Below are 16,686 nucleotides of genomic sequence, written 5' to 3'. Positions count from 1 at the left end.
TTCTTTGCCTAAGTACCACTAGTCTGGTTTTCTAATGAATTCTTGGAATTAGTTTGCCCTCCCTGCACTTACCTATTGTATTTCATAAGCAAATAGGGTTGTCATGGCAACCTCAAAGGCTCAATTTGCCTCTTTGTGGACATCTGAACTCAATGTAAATTGTTCTTCTGCCCAAACTTCTTTCAGAACATGACCTGTAGGAAGGTACAGGGCCATATGCAAGAGCCCTTCTTCCAATTTCCTATCTGAAGCAAAATGTCGGGAAGAATTGGAAGCATGGTAGTGTTGAAGTTTTATTGATTCAGATATCTGTTTCCTTGGATTCCATGTTCTGTGAGCATGGCAGGGGTACTCCTAGCTTATGCATGGCCTGACCTCTGCAGGGGCAAACCTAATAAAAAAAAAACAACTCTGACCAGGAAAAGAGAGATGATCAGAAATGGCAGAGCACAGAACAACAGACAGTGAACTGAAGTGATTGTGGGTGGGCTACGACAATTTTTGTCTCTGAGGAAGAAAGGTGAGGAATGTCACCAATTTGTGATGTCCCAGAAAAAACAACTTAGCTCTGGCTGGATCTGTGATGACTCCACAACTCTATCCAGTACACTTCTTCAGGATTGAGGTTCAGGTTGTGGAGCACAAGTCCCAAGAAATAAAGCGGTCTCACCACTTACCCTTCCATCTATCCCTGGAGCCTGGAAACTGAGGTGGGTAGGTGATTTTCCAAGTGGGTCATTTTCCAGATGGCCCCCGGCCATCCTTTGTCCCCAGCATTGACTTTTGTTTGGGAGAGCAGATGGTGGGAGTATAACTGGCAGTCTTTTAGCATCTAATTGTGTTGCCTCATTCATATCACTGATACGCAGTTCCCAGTGGGTTTGGGAATTTTCCCTAAATGCGTATCTATTATACTTCAGACTGAGATGATAATGATTTCCTGACTTTTGAAGGGTTCTAAAATATGACAACAGGTCTTGGAACCTGGAGAAGGCTCTCTTAGTCCTGGTCACTTTGGACATCTCTAAATAAACTACTAGAGAGGAATATATTCTAGAAAACTATAAGCCTATTGTCCCTGTGCTTGGACTAGAAAAAGATTAAAACATACATTGAAGGATATTCCTATGTACAAGATAATATTCTAAACATGTAACATGTGTTAACTTATTTAATTCTCATAACAATTCCGTGAGGTAGGTCCTATTATCCAATTTTTTTGATGTGGAAATTTACGTGCAGAGAGGTTGAGTAATGTGCTCAAGGTCATATATAATATCATTACTTTGCATCAGAGCAGGAGTTCAGACTCTGGTAATCTAGCACTAGAGTCTGTGCTCTTAACCACAATGCATTACTGGCTGCAAAGGCTATGGGCAGACTGGGACAGGGCCATTATTGTCATAACCTTGAAGCTAGACAAGTATCCATTCGTTTGGAGTACGTTGTAGAACTAAATAATAATAGCATTAGTAAACATGCATTGAGCATTTAAGTGTCAGTCATAATACTAAGTATTTTACTTATGTGGTTTCATTTAACCATCAGAAAATCTCTGGAGTTGGGGAAGTGTCTACAGATGAAGAAATAGAAGTCTTAGTGGGATTAGGTATCTATTGTAAGGCCATACAGTTTGGAGGTAGAATTGGAATCCAGATGTCTCTGACTCTAAAACTCTACTGTACTTCCCTGTGACTGCACCCATCTATAGGGGAGACAAATCAGAAGACACAGGCAGTACTTCCCTTAAGAAACTTACAATCAACAGCAGGTGAGGGATCAGACACACACACGGAATAGAAAGTGAAGAACTTCAAATTACACTGTAGGGTTCTAATTCTAAAATACTTAAAAGCTCAGACAAAACAAGATCACTGAGAGAAGACTTACAGAGGAGGGCTTCCTGTGGGGGAGGGGATGGACAGAGCTGTCCCCTAAAGAAATTTAGGAATAACCAAAATGACGAAAGAGATAAAGAATAGGTGGAATTGCGTAAACTACTCAGGAACACAAGAATGAGTGTTGTGAACACAGAGGAGAGTGAGGAGCTAATTCTGAAAGACTCTGAGGCATGACATTAGAATGGCAAGGTGGGGCCAGAGTGAGTAATAAATAATAGCAGCCCAGCTTTTATGGAGCACTTATTATGGGCCAAGCACTTTGCATGCATCACCTCGTTGACTCCTTTTTATGACCCAATGCAGTGGGTACAGCAGTTACCCACATTCTACAGAGAAAGTGAAGCTCAAGAATGTCAAGTCACCCAAGGTCTCACAGCTAGGAAGTGACAGAGCTAGAAGTCAAACTCAGTCATTATAACTCCAGAACTCACAGTCTTATCCAAAAGGCCTCAAAAGCCACGCTGAGGAAGCAAAGACCTAGCACAAAGCCATGAACATGAGAGGTACTTAAATGGATTGAAGGAGAATGAATGAAGTGATAGGCAAATACCTTAGGGCAAATGCTTTTCCAACCTAGGCTCTCACAAGGACTATAGCTCCTATTCATTAAATAGTCCCAGGAAGGGACTGGGTGCGGAGGCTCACGCCTGTGATCCCAGCATTTTGGGAGGCTGAAGGGGGCTGATCACTTGAGGTCAACCTGGCCAACATCATGAAACCCTGACTCTACTAAAAATACAACAACAACAAAAAATTAGCCTGACATCTATGGCGTGCACCTGTAATCTCAGCTACTTAGGAGGCTGAGGCATGAGAATCACTTGAACCTGGAAGGTGGAAGTTGCAGTGAGCTGAGATCATGCCACTGCACTCAAGCCTAGGTAACAGAGTGAGACTCCATCTCAAAAAAAAGAAAAAAAAAAGAAAGAAAGAAAACAGTTCCAGCAAGCATTTATTATATTAAGTTGCATTTGGTAGATGAAGCTTAACTTATGGGTATCACTTACTCAATGCCAAAAAGTTTTGTGGTAACATGGAGATCCCTACCAGACGGAAAGTAGGTGCTTGCCCAAAAGACTCATGACTCATGAGTTGCTCATGACTTGCCCAAGTTTCCTTTGCTTCCAGTGAGTAGGATAGAGCCCACTATCTCTTCCTTGTATTCCAAAACAGAGGTTACAGGCACAAATCAGTTTCTGTTGGTCCCCATTCTCATCCTTTGTCTTCTTCTGTTTAATTCCCCTAGGTACAGCTTATCGAAAGCATCAGCAGAAAACTTTCTGTCTTGCGGGAGGCCCAGCGAGGGCTGCTAGAGGACATCAATGCCAATTCTGCCCTTGGGGAGGAGGTGGAGGCCAACTTAAAAGCCGTCTGCAAATCCAATGAATTTGAAAAATACCGCTTGTTTGTTGGGGACCTGGACAAAGTGGTCAACCTGTTGCTGTCACTCTCTGGACGACTGGCCCGGGTAGAGAATGCTCTCAATAGCATCGATTCAGAGGCCAACCAGGAGAAGGTAGAGTTGGGGTTTCTGGGGTGTGGATAGAGGGAAATGCCATTTGTTTCTTCTCAGGGCTCTCTCTTTCAAAAAGTTGGGCTATATGGGAAACAGTAAAGGATAGGGTTAAAAGTGTGTGAGCACTGAGGACAGGCACGGTGGTTCATGCCTGTAATCCCAGCACTTTGGGAGGCCAAAGTGGGCAGATTGCTTCAGTCTAGGAGTTCAAGACCAACCTGGGCAACTTAATGAAACCCCATCTTTACTAAAAACACAAAAATTAGCCTGGTGTGGTGGTGCATACCGATAATCCCAACTATTCCGGAGGCTGAGGTAGAAGGCTTGCTTGAGCCTGGGAGTTAGAAGCTGCCATGAGCGAAGATTGTGCCGCTGCACTCCAGCCTGGGTGACAGAGGAAAAAAGACAAAAAAGAAACATGAAAAAAGGAAAAATAAGAGTGTGAACACTGGCTTTTAAGTGCCCTGAAATTCTTGCTCTACCATTTCTTAGCTGTGTGACTGTGGACAACTCACGTAACGTTACTCTGCCTCAATCTCTTCATCTATAAAATGGGGTGAACATACTTCCTGCCTTACGAGATTATTGTGAGAATTAAATTAGTTTATGTTAATTACATAAAACAGGGCCTGGGACAGGGTAAACACTGAATCGGTACTAACTCCCAGTAGTAGTAGTAGTAGTAGCAGTAGCAGTTTTGCCTCACTCAGTGAGGCAAACTCAGCAGTTTTGGAGGGGAAGGTCTCATCAAGTAGTTGATATTGGAAAGCTGTCAGTTTCACAGGTTGAGTCACTATGCATCTATTCCTCAACCAAAATTGCATCACCTTTTCCTATACAAGTGGCTTTGGATATACCTTTGAATCCACAGCAAGAGGCACATATGCACATACATATACGTATATACACAGACACATACACTCACACATATCCACTCACACAGAGACACACACACCATACTGAAAGTACCTCCACAGTGACAGTTGTTCACCAGATGAAAGGGACACAGGCTGGCTTTGTCCAAGCCTTCCTCCACTCCAAGCCCAGTGGTGGTCCCTACATTGAAGACAGCCTTAAAGAGATGGAAAGAGATGATTTCACATCCCCTGTCCAGAATTGTTGTCATGTTTACCCTCCTGCTACTGGAAACAAAGGCTTTTGCACGGAGGTGGACTTTAGGGCAGAAAATCTAAGACTGACTAATTAGCAGAATGGATAGCTGCTTTGTGGCAGCATCTCTGGTGGAATACTGCTAGACAGCACTGTTAGACAGATGCCTGGTAATTGGAAGAATCCTTAATTGGTCTTCTGCTCCCCCAGTTGGTCCTGATAGAGAAGAAGCAGCAGCTGACGGGGCAGTTGGCAGATGCCAAGGAGCTGAAGGAGCACGTGGACCGCCGGGAGAAGTTGGTGTTTGGCATGGTCTCCCGCTACCTGCCTCAGGACCAGCTCCAAGATTACCAGCACTTTGTCAAGATGAAATCTGCTCTCATCATTGAACAGCGAGAGCTGGAGGAGAAGATCAAGCTCGGGGAAGAACAGCTCAAATGTCTCAGGGAGAGTCTACTCCTGGGGCCCAGCAATTTATAATTCTGCCAGCAGTCTGCCACAGCATCCCTGCCTAGCCGCAGTGGGAAGTGCTTTCAATCTTCTTTGTTAGCAGTTTCTCAGCAAATAGATAGCAATTAGCGGTTTGTTCCAGCCCTCTACCCTGGATGTCTCTCATTGCCCCTTCCTTAGCAGTGGTCCTGACCAGCTAGGAGATCTTGGAGAAGCCACAGGCTTCTACCCAAGGGAGCTGCAGCAGGGTGTGATCTTACAACCACACTCTCCTTCCCACAGTTGCCAAGGGCAAGTACTTGCTACACAGAGAGCCAACTAAGTGCCTTCATTTTGCTTTGTACTAGGACACCAAAGACATCAAGTGCTCATCACCCACCCATATCATCAACAGCCTCTAAAGGCTCAGAGAGAACCTTCCTTGCAGGTCTACTCTGCCCCAGGGCTTGTGGCCCAGCCATTTCTCACAGAGAGCTGGCTGCCTTGAGGGCATTCACCTGGCACCAGTTTCACGGCCTCATCCAAGCTTTGCAGGGAAAAGCACAGAAGGAGGAATTATACTGAACAAAATGCAAGCAAACGTTGAGTATTCCCAGGTGACCCTTAGGAAGGAACCAGGTTTAAATCCGCTCTACCCTCACCTTTCCCAGCAGCAAGTTCAGGGGAAGAGTCCTACTCTTAGCCCTGGCTAGTGTGACCCTCTTCCTGTCCTAAGACTTTGATTCTACCACCTCTTGTTTCATCTTTCATTTTCATTGCTGGGGGTTACCCCAGGTGCCTACCCCAGGGCTTCACCATATGGGCCATTAATAACTACTAAACCTGACTTTTAGATGTAGGTTTAATTATTGGGGGAGGTGGTTCTTATTGTTATATTTTAAATGGCATTTTGATTTTATTTATTTTTATGTTTTGATTATTTTTTTTCTTTTTGAACTAATAAGGCAAGAAGAGGGAAGTTGGAGAGGGAAAAGTTAGCCCAGAAGGAAAGCATATTCTGCAGATCAGCCTGAATCCACCATGGCTAGGTAAGCAAGTACCAAAGCATAGAATTGTTCCTACCAAAGCTATCAATGTCTAGGGGGGAATGAGCTCTCCCCTTGAACTTAGAGCCTTCCTACTGTGGCCTGGCCCTGTGCTTCTCTGAAGTCTAAGTGACTGTGAGTTTAGCATTCCCCAGCAGGGTTCAAGTTTTTCTTACTGAGTTCTTTTTGAAACCAAAGAAATCTGAAACAGAGAAAGGTTCAGCCATTTCTCTACCATCTCCAAGCTGTGGGATGAGTAGAGGTGAGCTCAGGAGGAATTCCTCTAACCATTGCTTTCTCAGCCTGTGGCCTGGCTAAGGGGAACCAAAACTCAAGGTAGCTGGGAGCTCCAGCCAAAGCCAGCTCCCCAGAGCAACTGATGACCCAGCCAGGATCTTAAGCATGCAAACAACTAAAACTGCTGCTGTTGCCAAGGCCCTGACACCAGTAGCTAGTTTCTGTGCTGGAAAGGTAGCCCTCAGGTGGACAATGGGAAAAAGGGGGTTATGGTCCAATGCTGCCCTGTTATCCAGCTCAGCTGTTTCTCACTAACTGGGGCCAATATTTGGTATCATGTAACCCAGCCAAAGCCTGGCATCTCTGCTAGTTACTGCTGAGTTCCTCAGGGTCCTTGAAGGTCAGCTGTAGCAGCCGGGATGTCTCCTTTAGCCAAAGAATTTGCCAAGGAAGTTTTGCTGCTGTTAGAAATACTTTTCACTAGCTTCCATTTCCTCTTCATTGTATTTGAAAACAATGGGAGAATCTTGGCCAGCAGGGTGTCCTGGGGTGGGGGTTTTGGTAAGCCTTTCTGTGGAGCCCTGGGTTTGCTCTTAGTACTGCTGCTGGAAACACTTAGAATGGCAACCCTGCCATTTTCCCCTCCGGTGGAAGATTCTACTTTATTCAGGAAGGCTGATGGCTTGCAAGGTCTAGGCTTACACAAGCCAGCCAAGATTGAGAAGGTAGGGGAATGCTTTGAATGGAGGCCATAGTTATCTTTTCTTCTGAGCAGGCTCTAGGACAAACAATGAGCAAATTGAGGTGTCCTATATTGGGAGGATGAGGCTGATATGTTCCATCTTTCTCAGATTTGTTGATTAGAACAACCCTTTTTTGGTAATATGGGCCTACGGAAAGGAATGATCACTTACTTGGACACTATGGCCATAGTCTGAGTTTTTCTAGTCAGCATGTGATTGGTTGTATCTTAAGTTTATGATGCCAAAAATACTATTGACTCTGTTATTTTTGTTCTTCATCCCACCTCAAATTAGTTTCTAGAGTTGGAATCAGATCACAAAGATGTTCATTTTCACATGCAGGGAAAGTTGCCAGAGCACTTAAAAATAACCCCAAAACTATACCTAGCAGTGAAGCTCGGTAGATAAAGGTGAACTGCTAAACAGACACTGGCGTGCCACACTCCTGCCAGGGCAGACTCATTGTGTGTGATAGTGTTGCAAAGCTGCCAGTATTACTTGAGATGTAGTATCTCTCCCCTGTTCTCAGTTCCTGGGCTCAGCCCGCCTCCAAGCTCTGCCAGTGAGTAGCAGTTTGGAAGGCAGGCCAAAGGAAATCCCCAAAGACAGTTATTGGTCTTGACTTCTGCTCTCTCCCTTCAAATATTTATACAGGCCCTCATGGGTAATAGGCAAGCATGATGGTTGACAGAGAAGTCAGTGCATGAGTTACTATCACATGTCCCCCCACTTCCCCTGCCACCTGCAAGGGCTCTGGATAATTGAGTCTCCCTGAGTCCCACAGCTGGAGACTCAGCCAGGATACAGCCATAAATGCCCAAGTAGAATCCGACATAATAAAATAGGGATGCTGAAAATAAAGTCCTAGAAAGGAAGAAATTGGAAGCAGAGAAAAGGAGAGAAGGTGAAAAGATGAAAAGCCTCTTTCAAGGTTAGGTTCAGGTTCTGTTTTCTATTTAACCTCATGTGCCAAAAAGCTGCCCAGGCACACCAGAGCCACATTCTGAACCCAAGTCTCCCTGAAGGTGCTGCTCTGCCAGTAGCAGGCCCCAGATGGAAGAAGCTGGTCCCATTTCTGGCCACTTCCACCCATTTGGAGCTTGGTGACTCCCACTGTCTTTGCCAGAGGAGTTGTCTATGCCAATAATATTTCCGCAACAGCATATTTTATTATTTGAAGATTAGTAGATCTTTTAGAGGGGGGTGGGGCAGGGGGCAGTTTCTATAGATAAAGAACCAATGTTGGTTGTACAGCTGTTGGGGGTCATGTATCCCATGTGAAGCTATTCTTTTTCCAAATCTTATTGTTTCTGCATTTGTGTCCTCCACCACTCCCTTCTTGGCTGACATAGATATGCCTGCCACATTGTCATCAAGGGTCATATTTCAATAAAAGGTGCTAAGGACAAGAAAAAATCTCATGTGTTTTGACTCAGGTGATGGAAGTCTAAAGATTCTGCTGAAAATTCTCCTTCATATGACCAGATCCTTACCCACATCCCTAAACCCTTACTCTGGCCTCTGAGGGATGGTATTAATGATATACCATTCATCATCCCCAGTTAAATAGCAGGATCTGCCATAGCCTTTTTAGAGGAACAGCTTTTAGACATCTATTTCAAGAGCACTCTGAAGAGGGAACACAGAGTTTAAACCATTGGTTATTTCTGTTGTTATCACAGTATTGAAGCATGGTATTTTTCTACTTAGAAGGACCTCAAAAACACAGCCCTGCCCTTTAGCTCACTGATATATTTCTTTCTCTCAGGTTAGTCAGTGGCAACATCACAACCAGTCTAACCCCATGTTTAGAATGCAGAAAAAGTCAACAATGGTATAATCTCAGGTATAGACCTAAGCAGTATAGAGTCCAATTCTGGAATCTAGCCTGATTGAAGGTAAGCCACGTTCTTTCTAGACTTCATCTAATCTTGAATTCTTTCTAGTAGTTTCATCTTTCTTTTAGCTGATACTCCAATCTCACACCTTCACTCTCAGCTCCCTGGAAAGCAAGGGTCTCGCTGATCTGCTGCTCTCTGAATCAGCCTCAAAGATTAGACTCAAATGTATTCCAGGCAGCAACTCTGACATTAAAAGCTTTCTTTTTTGTGATCCATATTCTGTTCACATTCCAACTATCCTCCTCCTACTCAAGATATCCAGTGTGGTAGAGTAGAAAGAGTGCAGCTTTGCCATTAAAATTAACTCTGTTCAAATCCTGGTTCTGCCACTTATTCAATGAATCTAGGCTACCAGCTCAGCTTCTGAGGTCATTTTCTTAACTGTAAAATGGGAACAGTATAATCCAACTTGCAGAGTTACTGTAACTCAAAAATAATAAATAAAAGCCACTAACAATCCAAGTAGTTATTAGGCAGAATCCCAGGCCCACCCCAAACTCAGTGATAACAATCTGAATTTTAACTAGAGTTCTAGGAGATTCATGTTAGAGTGTGGGAAGTACTGACTTGTCAAAAAAGTATTCAGTACCTGGTAACCATTATTATAGTCCTGATCTACCAAATTCATTTTTTCCTTATCCCAGGTGTATTTTTGCTCTTCTCATGTTGCTCACAACTATCTGCCTGGATGAATTCAGCAAAGTTGCAGGATACAAGGTTAAAACACAAGATCAAATGAACAATCCTAAAATGTTATTAAGAAAACAGTTTACATAGCATTAAAAAGCAAAAAAATAGGAATACTTTAACAAAAGAAGTGCAAAACTTTTACACTGAAAACTATAAAACGTTGTTGAAAGAAATTAGAGCAGATCTAAACAAATGGAAAAGCACTCCATGTTCATGGATTGGAAGACTTAGTATTGTTAAGATGAAATGTACCTCAAACTGATCTACAGATTTTATCCAATCCTTATCATAATTCCAGTGGCTTCCTTGCATAAGTTGACAAGCTGATTCTAAAATTCATATGGAATTACAAGGGACCCAGAATAGATTAAACAATAAAGATTGTTTAATCTTTAAAAAGAACAGAGTTGGAGGGCTCATACATATCAAAACTTACTGCAAAGCTACAGTAATCAGGACAGTGTGGTAAAGGCAAAAAGATAGATGTATAAATAAGTGGAATTAAATTGAGAGTCCAGAAATAAATCCTCACATATGTGGCTAGTTAATTTCAACAGGGATACCAAGAGAAATTGAGGACAGCATAGTTGTTTAACAAATGGTGTTGAGATAACTGGGTATCCACATGGGAAAAAAATGAAGTTTTCCTTAAATCACATGCAAGAATCAATTCAAAATTGATCATAAAATATAAGAGTTAAAATTATAAAATTCTTAGAAGAAAACATTGGAGTAAGTCTTCCTAATGTCACACATGTGACAATGTCACACACGTCATACAAGAAATAAATTGGAGTATATCAAAATTAAAAACTTTTGTACTAAAAAGATATCATATCAAAAGAGTGAAAAGAAAAGCAACATAATGGGAGAAAATATTTGCATATCAAATATTTTGAATGTAAAAAGGACTCTTACCACTCAATGATAAAAATAACCAATTAAAAATCGGTAACAGATTGTAATAGACATTTCTTCAAAGAAAATATATGTCTTAGTATGCTTGGTTTGCTATAACATACTACCATAGACTGACTGGCTTAAATAACAAACATTTAAACATTTATTTCTCACAGTCCTGGAGACTGAGAAATCTGAGATCAAGGTGCCAGCAGATGCAATGACTTGTGAGGGCCTACTTCCTGGTTTGCAGATGGCTACCTTCTGGCTGTGTCCTCAGGAAAGACAGAAAGGGATCTGGTCTCTTCCCCTTCTTATAAGGGCATCATAATTTCATTATGAAATCACTCTTCTGATTTCATCTAAACCAATTTACCTCTCAAAGGCCCAACCTCCATATACCATCACATTGTGGATTAGGTCTTCAGCATATGAGTTTGGAGAGAACACAAATATTCAGCTTATAGCAATATGCAACTGGCTAGCAGGCACAGGGATAGATGCTCATGCATTACTATTCATTAGGGAAATGTAAGTCAAGACCACAATGAGATACCACTTCATACCCACTAGAACAGCTGTATCAAAAAGCCAAACAATAATAAGTGTTGGTGAGGAAATGAAGAAATTGGAACACTCATACATTGCTGATGGGGATGTAAATTGATGCGACCTCATTGAAAAACAGCTTGGCAGTTTCTACAAATATTAAACATAGAATTTCCACACAACTTAGCAATTCCATTCCTAGGTATATGCCCAAGAGAATTGAAAACAGGTGTTCAAACAAAAGCATGAACATGAATGTTTAAAGTAGCATTACTCATAATAGCCAAAAAGTGGAAATGACCCAAATGTCTATCTACTGAGGAATGGATAAACAAACTTTGATATATCCATACAGTAGGGTATTATTTAGCCATAAAAATGAATAAAGTACTGACACATACAACACTGATGAACCTTGAAAATATGCTAAGTGAAAGGAGCCAGTTACAAAAGACCACATATTGTATGATTTAATTTATATGAAATGTCCCAAACAGGCAAATCTATAAAGGTGGAAAGCAGATTAGTAGTTGTCAAGGCTGGGGGTTCAGGGGCAATAGGCATGGGGTTTCTTTTGGGGGTGATGAAAATATTAGAAAATCCGATTGTCATCATGGTTGCCCAACTCTGTGAATGTACTGGAAACCATTGAAGTATACATTTAAAATGGGTGCACCAAATGGTATTTGAATTATTTCTCAATATGTGTTTTTTAAAAAGCTATTGATTATTTCTCTCAGTCTCATTCCTCTTGACAAAAATCTGAGTTGGCGGTGAGCACGTACTTCATTCCTGAATCCAAAGGGTACAATATTTGCACCATTTGAATTTGGGAGTGACTTTGCTATTGCAACTTCCCCTTGAAGACCTGGAAGACACAGCAGCATAAGGAGAAAGAGTAGTCTCTGCCCTGTACTAAGACTTCAACGAAAATAACAGAGATGGGAGGGACAACTATTGGGAAGGAGGAGCAATCTTTCTAGGTAAATATTGTGGTAGAATGGATAAGAACTTCAGCTCATTGGGCAAATAAACCAAGTTTTAAATCCTGACGCTACCAACTTACTGTGTCACCTTAATAAGTTACTTGACTCCTCTCAGCCTTCATCTATAAAAGGAGACTAATAAAAGCCCCACCTAAAAATGTTACTACAATGATTAGATGAGATAATTCATATGAGCACTTAAAATAATGTCTGTCATGTAGTAGGTGTTTAATAAATGTTAGCTGCTAGATTTATTTTTATTGAGGTGAGATTGAAGTAGAACAATATAAGGAAAAGTAAAGCATCTTCGGCTTTGGAATCAGATAGCTCTGTTAATGTGACCTCGGAAGTCACTTTATTTATTGAGCCTTAGCAAATAATGAGAATAACGATCCTTCTCTTATGGAGGCAGTTCCAAGCCTGGATACTGAAACTCACACCACATAGACTTTCATACTGGCTTCACCACTTACACATTGTGTAACCTTGAGCGTGTTTAACTTCCCTGTAACTGGATGTCTTCTTCTGTGTAAAGACAGAAACAAAAATAATCCTTGGGTTGATGTCAGAAATTACTGAGTTACTCCATGCAAAGTACTTAGGACAATAAGCACTCAGTGAATGCTAGCTTTTATTATAAAGCTAAAGTTGGAATCAAATAAGATCTCTGGTAGAGCTGTTCATATGGTAGGTTCTCCATAGATGATGGTTCCTTTCCTTACCTACCTTGTTCTGTGCACCAGGTCAAGATATTTTTGGACCTGCAGATAAAACGTTTCAGCCTTGGGAGCTCCCCACCTTCTGTGAGTAAAATTTTCTGGCAAGCTCAGTACTACCATTTGATGAGAACAATGTAGTCTGTCAGCTGCCTGCCAGATGACTCTCTCTACTCCCAAGAAAACAACCCATTCAGAGCAATAGAGAAAGAACTCTTTTGCGTGTGAACCACTTAAGGTCCAATTTCAGGCTTGTTTAGGGAAAACATCTACTCCTCCTCGAGCCTATCTTTAGGCTTAAAGTCAACTTAAATGTTATTGAGTTTCCTACCCTGGGTTAAGCACTTTCAGGTATCTTTGCTGACACTATTTTTTCTATCTAAATATACATTTTTAAAACAGAAATTCTCATTTAATCTTTAAAACAGCTGAGTGATTTTTAAACACTTTAATTAAAATTCAGAATTGTAGCATTTTTGCTGTTCGTAAATTAAACAAAATGGATTGTAAGTGTGCAATGCCATTCATTCATTCAACTCATGTGCCAAGAATTTGTTTTGTGGTCCAGGGATTCAGAAGTGGACAAGATAGATAAAGTCCCCACTCTCGTGGGGTTTTTAATCCTAATGAAAGAGATAGATAAGTATAAATATACAATTATATAATACTTTATATACAGAAATACACACCTAATCACTTTTTACCCTGGTATGGCAATGCAAAACATTCTTGCTTGATTTCCACAGCTATGTGCAATAGGCTAAATCCATGCATTTCTTTGCTACTGCAGTAACTAAAATATTTTTACATTAGTTTTCACCAGAGAATAATGTTGCAGTGAACATGGGAGTGCAGGTATCTCTTCAACATACTGATTTCATTTCCTTTGGGTATTTAGCCAGAAGAAGAATCTCTGCATCATATGGTAGTTTTATGTTTAATATTTTGAGTAATGTACACTCTTTTCCAAAATGGGGCACTAATTTACATTCCCACAACAATGTACCAGGGCTCTCTTTTCTCCCTATCCTCATCAACATTCGTTATCCCTTGTCCTTTTGATAAAAGCCTGCTATTTGTGACAAAATGGATGAACCCAGAGGGTATTATGCTAAGTGAAATAAACCAGACACAGAAAGAAAAATACTGCATAATCTCATATGTGGAATCTAAAAAAGTCGAACACACAGGGGCATGGAGGTGGAAGAAATAGGGATGTTTGTCAAAGCATACAAAGTTGCAGTTACATGAAATGAATAAATCTAGAGATCTCATGTACAGCATAAGTTCTATAGTTAATAATGCTGTATTTTATACTGGAAATTTTCAGAGTACATTTCAGGTGGTCTTACTGCAAAAGAGGGTAATTACATGAGGAAATGCATATTTAATTTGCATGACTGTAGCAATCATTTCACTATGTATATGGATGTCAAAACATGATTTGTACACCTTAAATATATACAATAAAAGATTTTCACTGAAGACATTCTTATTTTAGCACTAAATAGGATTTGCAATGAGATTTTTAAAAATTTGTCTAGCGAAAGTATGACAAACGATCACTGAAGAAGTAGGATTCGAAAGTAGTTTAGACAGAAAGGTTGAATTCCACTGTTGATAAAGAAAATCAATTCATATCACATGGAAATCTTGCCCATTCTGTGCAATATTCAAACATGGCCAAACGCTAAGGGGTCCTGGCAAAAGGTCCTTTCCTTAACAGGCCACATTCTGTTTATAAACTGCTTAAGTTTCTTCAATATGACCCTTCATTCTGGAGTTGTTTACTGCCGTTAACAGAGTAAAATAACATGGCTTTGAATTCCCATTTTCCTCCCAGCTACTGATTTTCTATCTGAAAAGGATAATTAATGGAATTCACCTCCCTGGGTGTTGAGTTGATTGTATTTTTTGCAAAGGAAAAAATCTGGGAAAAGGCCATGAGTGAAAAATCTTTCCAATTTGAAAATGCATTAGATTAAATGTGAATAAGTCAACGTGCTGAAAAAAATAACAGTTTGTTCCCTGATTTCTCCTCATTTGTAAATTTGATAAATATGAAATAGCAGACCAAACTCAGCAGATACAATAAATGATAACTTATAATGGAGAAAAAAACTCTTATTTAGGCTAAGCTTAAACACCTACTATTTAGAAATCTCATAAATGACTATATATTTAAGTACTTTTTACAAATATGGAATCTTTAGTTTTCTTTTAGAAAAATGGGCAGTGGTAAGAGTGAGGAGAGGCAGATAGAAAAGAATAATGAGACTGTGGCTAAATTGGATAATACTATGCATTTAGAACATAATTTTGGTCACTTTCCCACAGGCTGGTAGATAATTTGTTCTATCAAATAAGCCTGTCATAAAACTCAGACAGTTTCTAAAACCTTTTATTAAAAAACATCCAGTTTTGACAAAAGATAGCCTAAACCATGTCTGTTATTGAAACAATCTCTGAGTGAGAAAAACCATGTGTTTGGGAACTTGCTGGAATGGCACTCAAAACCCTTAGACCTGGAGCTGGCTCTGCCTTCCTCACTCTGTGACCTTGTACCCTTTTATCAGTTCTGTGAAGGGGATATCTTGGCGGTTATTAAACTGAAGAACAAACACCTGCCTAGCTACATAACACCATGCTCCAAATTTTGCCCCGAAATTGCACACTGGCCCAGGTCCCTCTAATTGGCGTGGCTGCCCAGAGGATGAAGTCCTGATTCCTTGCATATAAGGCCCTTCATGTTCTGTCTCCTATGTGCTTCTCCAGCTACGACCCCTGACACCTTTTCACACTCATCCTTAGCTCTGGCTGGTTCTGTAAACATGTCATGCAGTCTCATCCCTCTCTGCACTCACAAAGACTGGTCCTTCTGTCTGAAAATCCACCGCCCCCCTCCCTGAGTTCCTTATTTAGCTAATGCCAGCATCTCATTTGGTGTCAACTCAGATTTTACTTCCTTCAGAAACATTCCTTTGATATACTAATAATAGTGTATAATATTTGCATATGATCATTGTTTATACTTTCTGTCTCTCCCTTCAGGCTGTGGGCTTCTTGAGGGCAGAAGCTAATTTATACTGCTAATACTTAGCACAGTGCCCCAAGCTCATAGTAAACACTTCAGAAATATAGGGTAGTAACATTTCATGAAGGCCTTGCTGTGGGCTTCATATTCTGGTGATACCTTACACTGGCTTATCCTCCTCTATACAATTATTAAATGTTAGACTTTCTTAAAACTTGGTCCTAGGCCCCTTTTCTCTTCTTACTGTATGCTCTCGCCCAACCCTCTCTGTTTCTTAATCATACATACCCATGGTTAGTTTATCTCCCATATAAAGCTGGCTCTCAAATTTATATCTCCAGTTGAGATTTTTTCTTAGCTACAAAGCTTTATATCTGGTTGGCCCAATGACACCCCAAAACCCAAATATTCATGTATCCAAAATTAAACATTTGATTTTCCCCTCCCAAACCTGGTTCCCTCAGTGATTGATACTGCTCTCCAAACAACTGGAAAAGCTAGAAGTCTTAGAGTAATCTCAGACATCTTCCTCTTTCTCACCCCTTCCATATAGAAGTGATCACCAAGTCCTATCAATTCTGTTTCCTACATATGTCTCCAATCTATTTACTTATTTTCCACAGTATTATCCTCTGAACTACATCATTAGCTTAACTATTCTCTTGTGTCATTTCTTGCTTTCTGTAGTTGTTGTTCATGCTGTATATGATTTTATCACCCCTTCTCCTGCTTAGGTCATTTCAATAGGTTTCAAAGGCCTTTCCATTGCCTGTGAGGCTCTGCATGCCTACCTATGCCTAATGATGTACCAACATCAGCTTCAACCTCATTATGTGGGCAAACTTGCTTTTCAGAATCATGTATGGCTTTGGCTTAGATATTTAAACACTGAATAGCCAAATATCTTCTTCAGCAATGAATTACTTAG

General features: G+C 40.7%; 1 protein-coding gene across 3 annotated transcripts in view; it reads left to right on the top strand.

The window, feature by feature from the left end:
- SHROOM4 (shroom family member 4) overlaps positions 1-8,398 on the top strand; it is a 214,926-nt gene extending 206,528 nt beyond the window's left edge. For all 3 annotated transcript variants that reach the window (XM_010350246.3, XM_074391859.1, XM_074391858.1), the window contains 2 exons: positions 3,148-3,417; positions 4,738-8,398. In XM_010350246.3, coding sequence (XP_010348548.1) covers positions 3,148-3,417; positions 4,738-5,007 — 540 coding nt within the window. In that variant the 3' untranslated portion in view covers positions 5,008-8,398. The remainder of the gene's footprint in view (positions 1-3,147; positions 3,418-4,737) is intronic.
- Positions 8,399-16,686: the final 8,288 nt, after the last annotated feature.

This window comes from Saimiri boliviensis, chromosome X, assembly GCF_048565385.1.
Source record: "Saimiri boliviensis isolate mSaiBol1 chromosome X, mSaiBol1.pri, whole genome shotgun sequence".
NCBI classification, from domain to species: domain Eukaryota; kingdom Metazoa; phylum Chordata; class Mammalia; order Primates; family Cebidae; genus Saimiri; species Saimiri boliviensis.
Note: the sequence above shows the minus strand (reverse complement) of the source record. Positions and strands in the feature narration are given on the sequence as shown.